Source organism: Archocentrus centrarchus, unplaced genomic scaffold, assembly GCF_007364275.1.
Source record: "Archocentrus centrarchus isolate MPI-CPG fArcCen1 unplaced genomic scaffold, fArcCen1 scaffold_55_ctg1, whole genome shotgun sequence".
NCBI classification, from domain to species: Eukaryota; Metazoa; Chordata; class Actinopteri; order Cichliformes; family Cichlidae; genus Archocentrus; species Archocentrus centrarchus.
This window is the reverse complement of record NW_022060277.1, coordinates 1,041,832-1,055,582: the sequence shown is the minus strand read 5'-3', so window position 1 is coordinate 1,055,582 and position 13,751 is coordinate 1,041,832. Positions and strand designations below refer to the sequence as shown.

Sequence of the window (13,751 nt, the reverse complement as noted above, 5' to 3'; positions counted from 1 at the left end):
AATAAATGCATGAATGAGCTTTTCAGCATCACTCTGAGAAAGGATGTTTCTAATTTTAGAAATATTGCGCAAATGCAAAAAAGCGGTCCTACATATTTGTTTAATATGTGCATTGAAGGACATATCCTGGTCAAAAATGACTCCTAGATTTCTCACAGTGTTACTGGAGGCCAAAGTAATGCCATCCAGAGTAAGTATCTGGTTTGACACCATGTTTCTAAGATTTGTGGGGCCGAGAACAAGAATTTCAGTTTTATCTGAATTTAGAAGCAGGAAATTAGAGGTCATCCAGGCCTTAATGTCTTTAAGACATTCCTGCAGTTTAACTAATTGATGTGTGTCATCTGGCTTCATTGATAGGTAAAGCTGAGTATCGTCTGCATAACGATGAAAATGTATGCAATGCTTTCTAATAATACTGCCTAAGGGAAGCATGTATAATGTAAATAAAATTGGTCCTAGCACAGAACCCTGTGGAACTCCATAATTAAGCTTAGTGTGTGAAGAAGACTCCCCATATGAAATCCAGCGCCCTGAGACTGTATGCTAAGCAGAAGGAATGGTAAGCAGACTGGTTCTTATGTAGCTCTTTTTTCTACCTGAGCACACAAAGTGCTTTATACAACATCTCTTCTTTCACCCGAGCATTTTTTCATACAAGCATTTTTTCCATGCCTACGTACTTTCTAACATTCATATGTCAATGTACATATTGGAGAGCAACTTCAGGTTCAGTATGTTGCCCTGTGATATTTTGGCATGCAGACTGGAGCTTTACAGACGGCTTTTTTTTAACAGAAAATATTTCCAGGCAAAATGAAGATCTCCTAAATTAGCAAGATGCCATTTCCTCTCCAGCTTATGGGTTATCTGAAAAAAAGCCTCATGCCAGAAGTGCTTGACTGCATGGTAAAACTCACTGACAAGGCAAAAGTTGAACTTTTTGGAAGGTTTGAGTTCCGTTACATCTGACTTAAAACTAACAGCATTTTATAAACAGAGTCAAAAGTTGGAGTAGTGTGATGGTCTGTAACTGCTTTGCTGCTTCAGCACCTGGATATCAGACTTGATAGAACCATGAATTCTGCTCTCTACCAGAAAGTCCTAAAGGAGGCTCTCTGATTATCAGTTTGTGCTCTGAAGCTCAAGCACACTTGGGTTATGCAGCAGGACGATGAGCAGAAACACTACCAAGTCCACCTCTGATTGGCTCATTCAAAAACACAAAAAAGGAAAGTTTTGGAGACTTAAATCTGATTGAGATGCTTTGGCATGACCTTAAACAGGCTTCATGCTTGAAAAACCTGCGATGTGGCTGCATTAAAACAATTCTGCAGAGCAGAGTGAGCCAAAGGTCCACCAGTGATGTGAGACACTCACTGCCAGTTAGCACAAACACTTGATTGCAGTTCTTGCTGCTGAGGGTGGCACAGCCAGTTATTAGGTTTAGGTGGTGATGACTTTTAACATGGGGCCATGTAGGTTTGGATAGCTTTTTCCCCCCATAAATGAAATCATTTAAAAACTGCATTTTGTATTTACCATGGTTCTCTTTGCGTACCATGAAAATCAGTTTGATCTGAAACAATCAGGTGTGACAAATATGCAAGAATAAGAAATCAGGAAGGTGCAAATCCTTTCACAGCACTGTATCACTCAGGAGTTATGATTTCTAAAGCCCCACTTTGCTTTCAATACAATCAGTGCTTAAAACGTTAAGTTATACACCACAGGTGCAATTAAATATTTAATTGTCCCATGAAACTGTACCTATTACAGTACAGTACTGTTACCTGCGGATTAGACCAATTTTCTGGACAAATAATGCAGAAATTTGCTTCATTTCACACATAAAAATTGTTAATTATAATGTGATTCTTTCAGGATAAAGTGTGTAGTACTCACCCTGTGCTGAGGGATGGAGAGCCCCTCAGTTCTGTCCCCGAGGAAGTGGATTTCCCCCTCGGTGTAACTCCTTCGGTTCAAGGTCTTCCTCCACATAGGGAGGAAGGTCAAACTGTCACTGCTCACCCCTGAAACACAAACAGTGAGCACCTACAGTGAGGGTATAGTAGAGTTTGCTTGAGTAATTCATTTGGTCCCTTCATGGATTTTGTTATTGCTATAAGAGCCTGCAAAAGTGTATACTACACATGTATGCTGATTAGCCACAACACTTTGTTTTTGTCCAAACAGCTTCGACTGACTGAAGGATGGACTCTGAAGCTGCTTTAACGTATGAAGAAAATGATAGTTTCATAAAAAAACCAAAACAAAAAGACTCAGAACAACTTAGTTTGATTTAAAGTATTTCTTTCACAGCGTGTCCTCGCTCTGTGCGGGAGTTTCAGCTCTTACTGTCATCTACAACAGTGTATGCCACTGTGAAGTGTTCATTGTTGGAAACCTTTGCATGTTTTTGCAGGGAGTAATGACTTAATAACAAATGGTATTAAGTAAACACACCACTGCTTATCGCAAAGGCTCAGTTTCTTCTGACCAGGAACTCTTCAATCTAGTGCTACATCTACATGGACTATGGACTAGTTCTTATATAGCGCTTTTCTACTCAGTCTGAGCACTCAAAGCGCTTATACAACGCGTTTACAACATGAATGTTTTATGTTTTATGTGGACATTTGGCTTCATTTTTCCCCTGAGTTAATCCAGCAGTGTAAACCTGCTCTAACCATAGTGCTGGCAGAGCTGTCAATTCTAATTTCCCAGTCCTATAATTCTGGCCACCTATCATCATCTCTGACTCTTCAAGCTCTTCTCCATCATAGGAAGGACCAAGGTATTCAAGAGTCCATGGGACATGTTTGTGTCATGAGCAGGAATGCCAGGAATTCTGCCACTCATGCTGTAATTTAATTTTCCCAGTGGAACACCAGATCCACATGGCACTCAGAGAGCACAACAGTAGTAATGTTCAAGATGACTCTGTTCCCAAATGCTGATCACCAACAGGCCCTTGTATCCATGGACAAGGTACAGCAGAACTGTCCTTCAGAGCAGAAGAAAACACGTGGGGCTGCTCTTGGACCAGGCTGCTAAATCAGTGTCAGACCATAGTCTTTCAGGCGTGGATCAAACAAAAATTAAAATGTGCTTGTATGTTTGTTTACGTGTCTCATTTGAGCACGTTATTAGTAATTAGTACTGACAGGGACTAGAAAGAGAGAGCAGATTTCTCCCATATTGGCTTCTCTTCATTGGCTCCCTGTTAAATCTAGAATAGAATTTAAAATCCTTCTCCTCACCTACAAGGTCTTGAATAATCAGGCACCATCTTATCTCAAAGACCTCATAGTCCCATATCACCCCAACAGAGCACTTCGCTCTCAGACTGCTGGCTTACTTGTGGTTCCTAGGATACTTAAGAGTAGAATGGGAGGCAGAGCCTTCAGCTTTCAGGCCCCTCTTCTGTGGAACCAGCTCCCAGATCCCTCCCTGAGCCTGGTACTGCTGGAAGTTTATTCCTGTTAAAAGCGAATTTTTCTGGGGTGGCTCAGCGGACAAGCAGGTGACCATGCATGCTGCGAGGCAGAAAGTTTCCCCCATCTCTCCTCCCACTTTCCTGTCTCTCTGCACTGTCAAATAAAGCTGCTATGGCCAAAAAAAAAAGAGAGTTTTTCCTTCCCGCTGTCACTAAGTGCTTACTCATAGGGGGTCATATGATCATTGGGTTTTCTCTGTATTATTGTAGGGTCTTTATCCCACAATATAAAGCACCTTGAGGTGACTTCTGAGTTGGCGCTATATACATTTAATTCAGGGAGGTTTCAGCAGCCTGAAGGGAACTCAGTTGCATATCAGGCTGAAATTATTGTACAGTGCAATCTGGTGGGAGAAAAAACTTTTATCTTCTAGGTTTAGAGCCACTGCATAAATGCTCTCATACTTGTTTGTCCAAACAAACTGCTTCATAAACTGCAGGTCTTGTTCACCTGTGCAGTAGTTGGTTGATTGCTGCTCTGTTGGACAAACCAGTGCAGTGTTACAGCTACTGTGACACTGACATCACTGTACCCAAAAGCAATTCATCATTTTTTCTTTTTTTCACCTATTACTAGCAACATGCTTCATTTCTGCTCCAAGTATATGATAGGCACATTTTTGGTTGCTGAAGATTTGCGATGCTCTGGGAAAATTACATTTGCAAAATTTCATGAGGTTTGTAAATGTGTGGATACTTGAAGGTGATATATTAATGTTGGACTACTGCTTTATGCCTTTTATGTAATTTTACCCTTATTTTATTGAAGGCCAAAAGGTTTATATCAATGTAATTTTCTTATTTAACAAAATGTATATTAGTTATAAAGTCAGAAATACAACACATGCACATTTATGAAAAAGCAAAAATAAGCTACTGTCTAAAAAACCAATTGATATAAAAGTGAAAATGAGCACTTAGTTTCAGAAATGAACAAAACCTGACAATCTCTGTCACTACACTAATTATTGTGCTATACATGTTAGGCTGTTCTCTCAGTCACCACTGCCCCACAGCAAGAAGCTCCTGGGTGTGAATCCACGGGCCGTCTGGGCCTTTGTGTGGAGTTTGTACTCCCTGTGCTTGTGTGGATTCTCTTCATATTCCATTAACCAACAATTCTAAATGGGCCTAATTGGCCTGTGAATGGCTGCCAGTGGAGCAAACCCTGGCAACTCGTTCAGGGCGCGCCCTGCCTTTCGTCTCGTGACAGCTGGTCCTATGGTATTACCTCTTCTGGTTGACACTGGGTGCTTTGTAACCTCTGGGATGGTGGACAGGTCAGACAGGGTTCCACTGGGTGACAAAAACTCATTTCTGGAGTGAATTTTTGGACCTTCCTGGAAGGCTAAGCTGGCTGCACCACAGCTGCAGTGCTGCTGGAAGAAGTCCTGGAAAAAGACAGCAGGCAAAAGACAGAAGTCTGTGTCAAAGTTTGGACTTAAACAGAAAGTGATGAATAACTATATAACTAATAAAATTGATTCTGAATGTGGTTTGGCATAAAAATTATCTTGATTGCAGTAGAACATGTACTACAGATCACTGCATTCAAATCCTGTTATCTAATGATGGAGAGCTGTAACTGAGGACATCATTTAAAAAATCAGCACAGATATTTTATACCTTGCTTTTCCCCTTTCTGGGCAATAAGACATAAATTAACCAGTGCTGGTAATATGCACTGGAGCATGTGGGACAAAAAATTCTGTAATAGGCACAAAACATGATGTGTGCATGACTAATGAGTGTGGAGGGAGTGATGAATGCAGTATGTGTGATCATTGTTTAACACTCACATATGCTGCATTAGTCTCTGTTGTTTAGTGGAACACGGCATTGAATAATTAAAATGAATCATAACATTAAATTATCAGCTTAGTTCAGCAGTTTGGTTTGTTACTAATGCTAAAACTGCATTTATGACAGAACAGTTCAGTTGGAAATATTAATTTTCACAGAGTCCTCCAGATTCTCAGAATCTTAATGACTTCATGTACTGATGATCTTCAAAGTCTTTCCAATTAAGGAATAATATTCTGACAATGTTCCACAATTTGTAGGAGCAGTTTTCTGCAGATTGTTGAAGCTCTGCCCATCTTTACTTCTGAGAAACCAACTCTTTAACATACTCTTATTATACCCAAACCTGTTCCTGACCTGTTGCCAATTAATCTGAATAGCTGCAAAATGTTGGCCCTGCGAGAGGCTGGTGACCTGTCCAGGGTGTACCCCGTCCCTCCCCCTATGGTAGCTGGGATAGGCTCCAGCTGCCCCCACAGCAGTTTCACACTGTTGAAACTTCATATTTAGATTCTACTTCAGTTGCTCATGTTTGCACTGAGCTGATACTTTGTACAACAGCTTTGTGTCCTGAATCCTGAAATGTGAGATTTTTGCAGTACTTTATTAATTTTAGCTTTTTAAAAAGTCTTTATAGACAGGATAGAGATATCCTGTTTGTGTTCTAATCTATTATGAGAGACTAGAACACTGCAGTGTTGAATCATATCTGATAGATTCAAATGTATGCATGTACTGTAGCTTTTCTGGTCTCTGACCCCCAAACTGAGGCCAACATGTTTAAATGGCCTCTCTTAGGCCTTTTACAGAAATTGTTCTTACTTGAAGAACCCCAAAATAATGGCGTTAAAATGGCATTATACACTTTAGTTATGAATTACAACATTACTGTCTCAATTAAAACAAATTCTGTGATGGCTGTGAGTATTGCTGGACATTGATGTGGCCAGTCAGTGGTCTTAGTTAGCGCTGCCCTACTATTTTCAAGTTCTTTGGAGTGCTACTGAGGACATCAATCATTTCTCATTTAAACAGGACACAGGAAGCCTTTCAGAAACTACAAATCCTGTTTGTTGGTGTGTCCAAATTAGGGAGCAATGCAACACATTTGTTGTGACTCAAGAGGTAGAGCAGGCCGTTTACTAATTGGAAGGTCAGTCATTAAGTTCCTGCTTCTCCATCCTGCATGATGAAGTATCATTGGGCAAGATACTGAACCCTGAGTTTCTCTCAGTGTGTTCATTGAAGTGTGAGTGTGTGAACATTAGGTTAAAAGTGCTTATGCTTATATGAATGTGTATGTGAATGGGTGAATGATGCTTGCAGTAAGAAAGTGCTTACACTGAGTAGAAAAGCACTATATTTGTACCAGTCCATTTACATAGCACACAGACCAACAACGCATATGTGTATCAAATTCCACACCCCCAGTTGCTGACAAGGGACCTGTTATGGCTTTGATGTCTCCAAACACTGCTGCAATTAACAAAAATAATCATGTTTAGGTCTCAAGATGGTAAATGAGTTAAAATAAAGAACTCTCACACACCTCTTTGGTCTTTGTCATCCTGCCATCGTTTTGCAGACTGCAGATCTGCCTCTGCAGCTGGACATTAGTCTCCTGCAGCTGGCTAATCTTCTCAACGAGTTGGCAGATGTGCTCCAGATAACCCAATCCTGAAGACAGTGGGTTGGAAGTTGCTTTTTGTGCCTGTACAAACAGAACACATATGGGTTAAGACATTTTAGAACGATAATGTTGTCAAATTTGTTTTCTTTGTCTCTACTTTTTTCCCCAGGAGTGCCATAATAGTAACTATCATCACTGGCTGGATTTATTTTATTTATTTATGGGATGTTATTAAATCAATTCAATTCAATTCAATTTTATTTATATAGCATCAAATCACAACAAACAGTCACCTCAAGGTGCTTTATATTGTGGGTAAAGACCCTACAATAATACAGAGAAAACCCAACAGTCAGAATGACCCCCTATGAGCAGCACTTGGTGACAGTGGGAAGGAAAAACTCCCTTTAACAGGAAGAAACCTCCAGCAGAACCAGGCTCAGGGAGGGGGGGTCATCTGCTGGGGGGGGGGCAGAGATTAATAATAACTAATGATTAAAAAAAAGAAACACTCGGTGCATGGGAACCCCCCAGCAGCCTAGGCCTATAGCAGCATAACTAAGGGATCTGATCCAGCCCTAACTATAAGCTTATACACTGCCTGGCCAAAGGACTCTGTGGAGGCCAATCCAGATGTTAAAATGATGTCTCATATTCCTAGAACCACTCTTTCACAATTCGAGCCTGATGAATCCTGGCATTGTCATCTTGGAATATGCCCGTGCCATCAGGGAATAAAAAATCCATTGATGGATTAACCTGGTCATTCAGTATATTCAGGTAGTCAGCTGACCTCATTCTTTGAGCACATAATGTTGCTGAACCTAGACCTGACCAACTGCAGCAACCCCAGATCACAGCACTGCCCCCACAGGCTCGTACAGTAGGCACTCGGGATGATGGAGCATCACTTCACCTGCCTCTCTTCTTACCCTGATGAGCCCATCACTCTGGAACCGGTTAGCCTCACTGATTAGTGGTTTTCTTAAGGCTACACAGCTGTTCAGTCCCAGTCCCCTGAGCTCTCTTCTCATTGTGTGTGTGTGGAAATGCTCTTACTTTCACCATTAAACACAGTACCACACAAAAACTGTAGGTCCCAGTGACAAACATTTACACTATGAGAACAAGGAGATGTTACTGAAGCAGGACATGTATTTTTTTATGTCTATATCACTAAAATTGGCAGAGGAATGGCAGTTTAATTCTGTAATTCTGTAAATGTCAGAGATTTAAAAAAGTCATTTTTTTTTAAAGAGCACAACCATAGCTATAATTTGAAGTATAAATTGTGTGGGTAGACCAGAATTTGTGGGTGTAAAAAGAGCTGAAAGAGAGAGAGAAAAAATGACAATTAAAATAGCTCAAGTTCTTCAGTGGGTGATGATGTCACCACTATAAAGGCCCTCCATAGAAACCATTGAAATTTCATCAAACTTAAACAGTCACTGTTTAAAAACCATAAAAGATACCAACAAACTGACTAATCCCTGAACAGTTCAAGGTCTTGGGACCCATTTAAAGTTTGAATTTTTTCTCTAGTTCAAAGTTTGCTGAACTAGTTAACTATCAAAGTAGGGTGGGTTTGAAAAGGTTTCAAACTTTCTCCAGTTCAAACGGCAACAATAAAATTAATAAAAAGTTAAATATTTTGAAAAGTATAAAGGTGGCAACAAAGAAAAGTAATAGGATAATTCTCCAGAAAAAGCTGAAGGTTTTGATCTGTGGCAGACACCGGGCAGGAGTTAAAGACCGAAGATGGTGGAGAAGGATAACAATAATGTGAATGCTGTGAAGCATTAATTAAACCAGACTGAATTATTTGTTTAAGATAAAAGACAACATAGCTGACCCTCTAACCCTAAAAACATTTAATAAGATTTAATGACTTTTAATAGATCTTTATTAAAAACATTTAGTGGAACAAACATGTTGGACTGAACAGTTTACTGACAGGTTTAGTGTCAATGCAGCAGGAAGCCCCAACAATAAAACTACCTGCTTTAAATTGTGTTGTTGCCTTCATGCCACTGTGACACCGGCAGACTGAGGATCTGGTATTGTGATCTGCTTGTTTCAGATGTTAAACTAGAACAGGAGAGTCTGACCTGACTTTCTGAAGCCAGTGCTTGGTCTGAAACTATTTAAGCCTGAGGCACAGGACATATAAGTGAAGCATCAGGAACCTGCAGTCACTCATCTGTCCTCGTTCCCGAATGCTCAGCCTGCTGTCAGACTCAATACTGACATCATTACTCTAGTCCAATCATTTTGTTGCCTACCTTCTGTGACTGTGACAAATGCCTGCACAGTGCTTTCATATAAGGCTTACTTTGTTTAGCAGTTTCTTTATTCTACACATTTATTTCACTTGGCAGTAAATGGACTAGTTCTTATATAGTGCTTTTCTACTCTAACTGAGCACTCAAAGCGCTTATTCAACATGTTTGCATTGCATGTTAGGGGTAGAATTAGCTTTCTGTGACACTTTACTGCCAGCAGAAGAAGTAAAACTTGGTTTAATGTGTGTGAGGAGGATGTACCCAGTGCTGCCACACCTGCAGCTTATTTTTCTCTGTTGAAGCAATAAACATCTCTTTACACCTGTAATGCTGTAACACTGAGATTATTATTACTTCACATCAGGAGACTTAAAAACCCCACAGTAATAACTTGTGTGAGCAGCTCCAGCTAAGCTATCAGTTGAAGTCTAGCTAGTATGACACAGATGCATTTTATTGTTTTTTTAATGTAAAAAGTTTGAGGCAGAATGTTGTAGAATAAAGTTTCTTGGACTCCGAGTAAAAACAAGTTTGAGTACTGGAAGATTTAAGGCCATTGTAAAGTTTTGTGAATGTGATGAGTTTCTGGAGAGGGAAGGTAAGGGCATGTCGGTGCTTTTGGAACTGGATGAAATACTCTCTGATAGAGAACTGCAAGGGGGAAGAGGTGGTGGCTCAGCTCCACATGAGGTGATGAAGAACACACTACTAACCAGAGAGACAGCGAGGACCAGCAGATTTAACAGGGAGCCAATGAAGAGAAGCCAATATGGGAGAAATCTGCTCTCTCTTTCTAGTCCCTGTCAGTACTCTAGCTGCAGCATTTTGGATCAGCTGAAGGCTTTTCAGGGAGCAACATCCAGAAACAAAACTGTTAACATTTTTATTTTTGTTGTTAATATCTGGTTTGAACAGCATCCCAGTTGTTTGGTGTATAGCCAACAAGATCATGGATGTTAACTACTCACCTGGTTTAAATTACTGAAGAAAAAACCTGGCTGAGCTAATATTTTAGCCTTGACCTGAGGCAACTCAATGTGGTAAATGGATGGTTTTCAGTCTCCGGGGAAATTAGAGGAGTCATAGTATTGCTTTCTTTCAGCTGTGTTTTTATAAAGGAACACTTTTAATCAGAGTTCAGCATCAAGTCAGTTAAACTTCTGGGATATTGAGCTGGTAGCAGAGGGGGGGTGCTAATCAGTGTCAGCTGCTTTGGAGCTTGTGAAATTAACCTGAGGGCCCGATGTAATCTAAGTGCCCTGTGCTCACTGCACAGCACTATGGAGCAGAACAAGTAGTAGCAGATTGGCATTTACCATATAATACCAGAACTGGCAGGTCCTCCACTGGTGTCCCGTGCTTTACACAGATGAGAGCAGGTTCACCCTGAGCACATGTGACACATCTGAAAGGGTCTGAAGAAGCCGTGGAGAACGTTATCTTGCCTTTAACATTGTTTAGCATCACCAGTTTGGTGGTGGGTCAGTCATGGTCTGGGAGACATATCCATGCAGGCTAGGCACCCTGACTGCCATCAATTCAATTCAATTCAGTTTTATTTATATAGCGCCAAATCACAACAAACAGTCACCTCAAGGGGCTTTGTATTGTAGACAAAGACGCTACAATAAATCAGGTATCAGGATGAAATCCTTGGACCTGTCAGACCCTACGCTGGTGCAGTGGGTCCATGGTTCTTCCTGTTGCATGACAATGCCCGGCCTCATGTTACAAGAGTATGCAGGCATTTGCTGGAGGATGAAGAAATTGATGCCATTGATTGCCCCCCACGCTCACCTGACCTAAATCCAACAGAACACCTCTGGGACATTATGCTTTGGGCCAACCAAAGCCACCAAGTTGCACCTCAGCCTGTCCAGGATCTCAGTGATGCTCTGGTCCAGATCTGGGAGGAGATCCTCCAGGACACCATCCATCGTCTCATTAGGAGCCCTGATGGTCAGGCATGCATGCAAGCACGTGGGGGCCACACAATCTACTGAGGACCACTTTGAGTTGCTGCAATGACATTTCAGCTAAATGGACAAGCCTGCTGTTTTATTTATTTACCACATTTCAGTGTAGAAAATACGGCATTTCAACACAAGCAGCAGACATCTGCACTGACTTTGTTCTACAGAGAAAATGTTCTGAAATTTTTTCTGGTTAAAAAAGAAATAAAAACTTTAGCTTTAAATGGTTAAACTTTAGCTTTAAATGGTTATTGTGGAAATAAATGCAAATTTGTTAAAATATTTATTGCTTCCCTAAAAGTTGGTTTTGAATATGTGTCTACTTAGTCAAGTGCTGGTGTAGGTGGCAATATCCATATTTCTCAGTAAAATTAAAAAAAAAGAGGAAATTTTATCCAACCACAAACATTCCTACATGTGTACCAACAAAAGCAGGATGTGAGTTCAGGTCGAGGTCTTTTCCCCTCTCTTTCCCATGCAGCTGGGTTGCTATGATGGAAACAATGGTCAAACAGCTCGAGGACTGACATCACTCATTTCCTCAGATCACACAGGCTTTTGATGATGAATCTATTCCAGTATGAGACTGTATGGAGGGTACTTCTAAATGATAAGCACACATATTCAATTACAGTCAACTCAACAAAAATGTCTTCAAATTTAAGCTGAAATCAATATCTACATTAGCAATGAATATTACTGTGTACACACTGTAAACCTGGATAAGTTGAATCTACTTAAAAAAACCAAGGTAACTCATTGCCTTAAATTTTTAAGTAATGAAACAGTTCATTTAACTCAGCCTGTTAAGTAAGCACTACTCCATTTCCAGTTGAACTAAATTGTATGTTCTAATTGACCAAACTTATCTTTTATAGTTCATTAAAAAATAAAACATCTTTTGATCAATCAATCCCCCTATCCTTTTCATGGTTGTGTGGGGGTGGTGGGGGCTGGAGCCTATCCCAGCTGACAGAGCAGTAAGATGCAGGGTACACCCCATACAGGTCACCAGCCTGTTGCAGGGCTGACACAGACAACCATTCACACCTGTGGGCAATTTAGAGAGACCAATTAACCTAACCCCAGTAACTGCATGTCTTCAGATTGTGGGAGGAAACCCACACAGACACAGGGAGAACATACAAACTCCACACAGCAAGAGTCCCGGGCCAAGGTGGAATTGAACCCAGACTATCAGATAGCTATTCTAGCTGTGAGGCAGCAGTGCTAACCATCACACCACCATGCAGCTGCACATTAATCCAGTCTGTTAAAACTGGTATAAACTAGATTTTTAACAGGTGCAAAACTTGATGATATTAAGTTGTTTGAACTCAAACACATGATTACAGTAAGATAGACCATCAAAAAGTACAGCCTACTCAGCATTAACAAGTAATGTTCACATTCTAGGTAATTTTAAGTAATATGAACTCAATATTTTTAAGTGGAATCAAAATCTGGGTTCACAGTGCAGTCTCCTGGCTGTAAATCATGCTTTTGCCTCCAAACAGTCAGATTTGTCAGTCTTTTAAGCAGGTTACATGTTTACCTACATGTTTATTTCAGGAACGCTTGCATGAGTCATTTCAGTAGGTACAGCATATTACCAATATGACTATTCATTTAGCAAAGAGTGTGTGCAGTCCTGGGCACCTCCTGGGTGAGGTGTTCCGGGCATGTCCTACAGGGAGGGGGCTCTGGAGCAGACCCAGGACACGCTGGAGAGATTATATCTCTTGGCTGGCCTGGAAATGTTCCCCCAGATGAGCTGGAAGGGGTGTGGGTGTCTCATCTTAGGCTGCTGGCCCTGTGACCTGGTTAGTTATTTATTTATTTATGGATGGATAGATGGAAAGTTTTTTCAGGACTTGGCTAAAAGAATGACTGAATATTGATAAATGTTCCCGAGTGGCCAGCACATTTTAGTCATTTTAGTTAGTGTAGCTCTCTGATTATAAAAAACAAGGTTTTCACAGGAATCTATGCAGGCCTGTGAAAACCTAATTACACCCTTAACACTTCAGTAGCAAAGGGTAAGTAGCAGCCAGGCACATTAGCAGTGCCTGGCTGCTACTTACGCTTTTTTAAGTCTTACTAAACTCAAACTGCTTTAGACTACAAGTTACATTCATACTTTATTCTATACACTTGAAACACAGTTTACAGTAACCAGTTCAGCTAACATGCATGTCTTTGGACTGGAAGGAAACCGGAGTACTTGGAGTAAATCCACACAGGCACAAGGAAAACATGCAAAGTCCACACAGAAAGGCCTCAGCTGGGATTTGAATCATGAAACATCACCAGCATGTGTCCATGAACCTCAGTGAACTACAGAAACCCTGTAAAGAAGGATGGGCCAAAATTCCTCCACAACGACAGATACAGAAAAGTATCACTTGGAGTTATTACTGGTTCTACGTGCTGCTGAGTCATGGGCTGCATTTAGTTTTTCAGGACTGAAGTCTAAACATGACTGTGGAGTAACTTAGAAATTAAACATAATGAACATCAGCGATAATGCTACCTCTGAAAGAGAACATGAATTCCAGCAGTAT

At 40.7% G+C, this 13,751-nt stretch overlaps 1 protein-coding gene across 2 annotated transcripts in view; it reads right to left on the bottom strand.

Annotated features, from left to right (window-relative positions):
• Positions 1-13,751, bottom strand: part of LOC115777548 (uncharacterized) — a 35,962-nt gene that overhangs the window by 5,205 nt on the left and 17,006 nt on the right. For both annotated transcript variants that reach the window (XM_030725481.1, XM_030725480.1), the window contains exons 3-5: positions 6,852-7,013; positions 4,731-4,890; positions 1,906-2,033 (exon numbers count right to left, since the gene is read on the bottom strand). In XM_030725481.1, the coding sequence (XP_030581341.1) occupies positions 1,906-2,033; positions 4,731-4,890; positions 6,852-7,013 (450 nt within the window). The remainder of the gene's footprint in view (positions 1-1,905; positions 2,034-4,730; positions 4,891-6,851; positions 7,014-13,751) is intronic.